At 40.9% G+C, this 5,816-nt stretch overlaps 1 protein-coding gene across 1 annotated transcript in view; it reads right to left on the reverse strand.

The window, feature by feature from the left end:
- Positions 1–5,816, reverse strand: part of dnah9l (dynein, axonemal, heavy polypeptide 9 like) — a 55,226-nt gene that overhangs the window by 16,024 nt on the left and 33,386 nt on the right. Inside the window, exons 58-64 of the mRNA XM_032531061.1 lie at positions 5,203–5,262; positions 4,943–5,116; positions 2,779–2,925; positions 2,536–2,649; positions 2,178–2,321; positions 1,460–1,642; positions 940–1,041 (exon numbers count right to left, since the gene is read on the reverse strand). Coding sequence (XP_032386952.1) covers positions 940–1,041; positions 1,460–1,642; positions 2,178–2,321; positions 2,536–2,649; positions 2,779–2,925; positions 4,943–5,116; positions 5,203–5,262 — 924 coding nt within the window. The remainder of the gene's footprint in view (positions 1–939; positions 1,042–1,459; positions 1,643–2,177; positions 2,322–2,535; positions 2,650–2,778; positions 2,926–4,942; positions 5,117–5,202; positions 5,263–5,816) is intronic.

Consider the following 5,816-nt stretch of genomic DNA (forward strand, 5'->3'; position numbering starts at 1 on the left):
AGAGAGAGAGAGAGAGAGAGAGAGGGAGGGGGAGGGAGAGGGAGAGAGAGGGAATATGATGCCTTTGCCATAGAGGTTCCTTAATAAAATATCTGTTGTGCACTATGTAAATGACATGACTATTATAATGTAAAAAAACAAGTAGTTCAACAAGATAATAAAACAGAATTATACGAGAAATTGCTGCAGGAGAAGTTGTAGTGAAGTTTAATTCAATTCAATTCAATTTTATTTATATAGTGCTAAATCACAACAACAGTTATCTCTTCACGCTTTTCATAGATGAGCACGTCCAGACCGTACTCTGTGATGTTACAGAGAGGGAGGAAGAGAGAGGTGCTCAGTGCATCATGGGAAGTCCCCAGCAGTCTAGGCCTTTAGCGGCGTAACTAAGGGATGGTTCAGGACTCTCCTGAGCCAGTCCTAACTATAAGCTTTCTCAAAGAGGAAAGTCTTAAGCCTACTCTTAAATGTGGAGACGGTGTCTGCCTCCCGGACCCAAACTGGAACCTGGTTCCACAGGAGAGGAGCCTGATAGCTGAACGCTCTGGCTCCCGTTCTACTTTTAGAGACTCTAGGAACCACCAGTAACCCTGCACTCTGGGAGCGTAGTACTCTTGTAGGGTTGTAAGGTACTATGAGCTCTTTAAGATAAGATGATGCCTGACCATGAAGAGCTTTGTAGGTCAGGAGAAGGATTTTAAATTCTATCCTGTAGTGAAGCCATAGTGCCATAGTAAAGTGGCAGTGGATGATCAGATAAAATGTGAGGGCTTGCCATTTTTGCAAAAAGCAAACCAAAAAATGAAATAAACAATAAATATGGAAGTGTGCAATCTAAATCTATATTCAAATGTAAAAAAAAAAAGAATTTGGAGAAAAGACAAAGAATTTGAGAATATAGGACATATACAGGTGTGATAATCTCAGCAGACATACAGCGAGTTTCTTCCTGATGGCTTCTAGTTTCTCAGCAGCCTCAGCCAGATCAGCGTTGGCCTGGGACAGACACATCCTCTTCATCTCTACCTCACATAACACCTGTGGACAAAACAAAAATCACCCCAAAAATATCCAATATTCCGATGGGTCCACTAGGTAATGCAGTACAATTAGCTACATTTAGAAGTGCATGTGTAGTTCAATCAGTAAAATACCATGCTGCTCTTTCAGACAACACCAAAACTTGCCATAACCCTTTCTATAATATATGACATTAACATCAGGGACATGACACACAATTAATCATAAAAACACGGTATATTGAAAATCCTACATATGAACCTAAAAAAGCAGAGTTGTACTTACAAAAATCTATCCAGGGCAGCAATAGTTAGGGAAACAGAAAATAACCAATCAGAGAGCAAGAACACAGTGCTGTACACACTGAACGTCACACACGGGCTTGGCTCGGATGACGCCATCTATCCAGAATGCCAGCTGGTGCTCACGCGTGTACCTCGTGGAAGCGTACGATGTTGATCACCCAGGCGCAGAGCCCCGCGGCGGCCGAGGATTTCTGACGGACAAACTCGGGGTTGAACTCGGGGTCGCTGAGGTGTTCGTCTTTCACACACCTCACGGTGGCCTCGGGGATGTGCTCCTTGTCAAAGTTCACCAGGGCCTGCAGGAAGTCATCCACCTGCATGTGCAGAGGTGCGCAGAGGTGTGTGTGTGCATGTGCGTGGATTACATAACCTCACAATCTCCATTTGTAATACTCCTGCATGCTTTTTGAATTCTAAATCATGAGCAGGAATTGCAAAGTGAAATAGAGTAAAAAAAAATACACAAAGCTACACACCATTTTGGCAAGTGTCTAATGCGACACAGTGTTAATAAAATGTATTTGTCAGTTTTCTATAAAGTGCCCCGCTCGGATAAAAAAACTTTTTTACAAGATGCCAGGATAGGCAGCAGTGCACAGAACATAAAATACTTATAGAGGTTATAAATTATTTAGTCAAACACAGACTTTTAGTAAAATAAAGACGATAAACAATCAACAACTTTACAAGAAATATGAAAATGGATTGACAAATCCATTGATAAATATCAATGAGCTACGAGGTGTAAAACGACAGTAGGTCATTTTAAATGTGATGCAATGTTATTTCAGTAGTTTAGGGAATTGTATTTTTTTTTATTTGCAATGATGGATGGCAGCCTCAGATCACCTTGCTCATGAGCATCTTGGAAGCCTTCCAGCTGCGATCTTTGGGGATTCGGCCTTGGGGAGACATTAGCACCAGGACAGCTGCTGAGACGTTGGTGACAATAGCTGGAGGGTTGGGGAACGTCCTCAGCTCAGTCAGGTTCAACTGGATCAGCAAACACATACACACATACACACACACACACTTTCATTTTTTTATTTGGTGGGCTGGGATGGAGCCAACCTTGCAACACTGTTTTTTTACTATCTTCACCGGTCACGTAAAATAAATTAAATTAAATTAAATGAACCAAATAAAAGAAACCAATGGTGCTGAGAGGATCCAGGTCTCTGTATTTATGTGTACACCAGTGATTCACCCTGTTGAGTGTGTTGAGGGCTGTGTTGGCTGCCTGTAGGGCGGGCTCAGCCTTGGCCAGGTCGTCCTCAGTCTCCTGCTGCTGTTTGGTCACTTCAGCTTGGATTGCTGCCACCTGGAAAAACAACAGAACAAAGTCACAAAAAACCTTGTGACGTCTACGCTTTGTCCTTCAGACGTTATATGCTGCAACCTGAAGAAGTGGCGTGAAATATGCCATCATTCTGATAACTTTGTGACTTACCCTTTGCTCCTCTGCATCTGCCACAGCTCTCTCTTGGTTGAGCCTGTCTGTCTGGTGTCCTATTTTAGCTATGAGAGCCTCTATGTCTGTGTTCCTCTGCCACAGCTCCACCTCCTGCACCGCCAGCTTGGCTTTCAGATCTTCTACCTGAGCAAGACGGACCGGAAGAGACGGAGATATAAAAACTTAAAAAAGAAAATGGCAAGACAGATTTGTTTTTATGTCCTGCTGTATGAGTCTGTGACTTCTTGCCGTCTCCTGACACATTTCGGTAACACTTTATTTGAAGGGGCGTGCATAAGACTAACATGACACGGTCATAATTATGACTTGATGCCTGTCATGAACATGAAGGGGTCCTTCAAAAATGTTCATGACTGTCGTCATTAAGTATCATTCAGTATATTAAGATACGTTAAAGCAAAATTATCATTGTCTGAGATGGTTGTGTTATGACAACTTGACATTAAGCGAGACAATATAACCTGTCATAAATATGTCATGGTAGGCCTAATTTTCAAACTTTAAAGGTCCCATGACATGGTGCTCTTTGGATGTTTTTATATAAAACTTAGTGGTCCCCTAATACTGTATCTGAAGTCTCTTTTTGTTATAGAACCTTAGTGGGTCCCCTAATACTGTATCTGAAGTCTCTTTTATATAGACCTTAGTGGTCCCTAATACTGTATCTGAAGTTCTTATATAGACTTAGTGGTCCCTAAACTGTATCTGAAGTCTCTTTTATTAGACTCCGTGGTCCCTAATACTGTATCGAAGTCTCTTTTATAAGACTTAGTGGTCCCCTAATACTGTATCTGAAGTCTCTTTATATAGACCTTAGTGGTCCCTAATATGTATCTGAAGTCTCTTTTATATAGACCTTAGTGGTCCCCTAATACTGTATCTGAAGTCTCTTTTATATAGACCTTAGGGGTCCTAATACTTATCTGAAGTCTCTTTTATATAGACCTTAGTGGTCCCTAATACTGATCTGAAGTCTATAACTAGGTCCTATATTCTAAGTTCTTTATATGACCTTAGTGGTCCCTAAAACTGTATCTGAAGTCTCTTTTATAGACCTTAGTGGTCCTAATACTGTATTGAAGTCTCTTTATATAGACCTTAGGGTCCCTAATACTGATCTAAGTCTCTTATATAGACCTTAGTGGTCCCTAATACTGTATCTGAATCTCTTTTATAAGACCTTAGTGGTCCCCTAATAATGTATCTGAAGTCTCTTTATATAGACCTCAGTGTCCCCTAATACTATGTCTGAGTCTTCTTTATATAGACCTTAGTGGTCCCTAATACTGTATCTGAAGTCTCTTTATATAGACCTTAGTGGTCCCCTAATACTGTATTGAAGTCTCTTTTTATAGACCTGTGGTCCCTAATACTGTATCTGAAGTCTTCTTTATATGACCTAGTGGTCCCTAATACTGTATCTAAAGTCTCTTTTATAAGACCTTAGTGGTCCTAATACTGTATCTGAAGTCTCTTTATATAGACCTTAGTGGGCCTAATAAGTATCTGAAGTCTCTTTTATATGACCTGTGGTCCCTAATACTATGTCTGAAGTCTCTTTTATATAGACCTTAGTGGTCCCCTATAACTGATTCTGAGTCTCTTTTATATAGACCTTAGTGGTCCCCTAATACTGTATCTGAAGTCTCTTTTACATAGACCTTAGTGGTCCCTAATACTGTATCTGAAGTCTCTTTTATATAGACCTAGTGGTCCCCTAAACTGTATCTGAAGTTCTTTAGATAGACCTTAGTGGTCCCAATACTGTATCTGAAGTTCTCTTATATGACCTTAGTGGTCCCTAATACTGTATCTGAAGTCTCTTTATATAGACCTTAGTGGTCCCTAATACTGTATCTGAAGTCTCTTTTATATAGACCTTAGTGGTCCCCTAATACTGTATCTGAAGTTTTTATATGACACTTGTGGTCCTAATACTGTATCTGAAGTCTTTTATATAGAATTAGTGGCCCTAATACTGTATCTAAAGTCTCTTTCCCAAAATTCAAGCCTTGGTGCAGAATTACAGCCGCTAGAGCCAGTCCCACAATGAGCTTTCCTTACTATGTGCCTTAGCCTCTGAGGAGGAGGAGGGGTGGTGTGTGTGTGTGTATGTATGTATACGTATATATCATCTGACCTGTGAGGCAGTGGTCTGCAGTTTCTGTAGGCCGTTCTCCAACCGTTCCATCTTGTGGGTCAGCTCCGTGCGTTTTTTCCCCAGCAGGTTGCCATAGAGTTTCATAAACTCCAGGAAACTCTTTGGGGTGGTGTAGTTAAAGTGTTTCTCATTCTGCTGGTACTTGACACTCACCTGTACAGTGCGGTTAACACAAGAAACCAAGAGATGATGTCAGAGACGCTGGTTATTATCACCCATGGTGCTTTGCAGCAACTCACCTCATTGACACAGGTGTGGGCGTAGGAGATGAACTCACTGATAGATGCCCGCACATCTGGCTGCACCGGAGAAACACACACAGGGATTTAGGGTGTTATATTGGCAGGCAACAGCAACAGAGGAAGTAGTCAATATTTAAAGGGATGTGAATATGATTCACATTGCATTAGATTACATTTCATTTAGCTGACGCTTTCAGTCAAAGCAACGTCCAATGAGTGCATTCAACCACGAAGGTCCAAACTTAGAACAGCAAGAATCACATAGAAGAACACATATTAGCAACTCTGCTTTTAGTGAGATGGAGTCTGTATATTATTTTAAATTGTGGTAATCCATGTCTCACACAGATAGATTGATCGGATTGCCAAACATCTTCTGAAACTTCAGCTCCAAATTCTTTACCCCATTGCTCCTTGAGATGACACAAAGTAGGAGACGTCCTCCTTTGTATCGTGCTGTACAATAGAGATATCAAACCTGGTTCAGGGGGTCACAATCTAAAAGTTCTCCAACCCAACCATCTAATGGTAGACATGGGAAAGACTGAAAGTGATTTATGACAAAACTGCGTATTTGGTCAATGTTGTATTGTTATTTTAGTTGTCTAAAT

The sequence above is a fragment of the Etheostoma spectabile genome, chromosome 12, assembly GCF_008692095.1.
Source record: "Etheostoma spectabile isolate EspeVRDwgs_2016 chromosome 12, UIUC_Espe_1.0, whole genome shotgun sequence".
NCBI classification, from domain to species: Eukaryota; Metazoa; Chordata; class Actinopteri; order Perciformes; family Percidae; genus Etheostoma; species Etheostoma spectabile.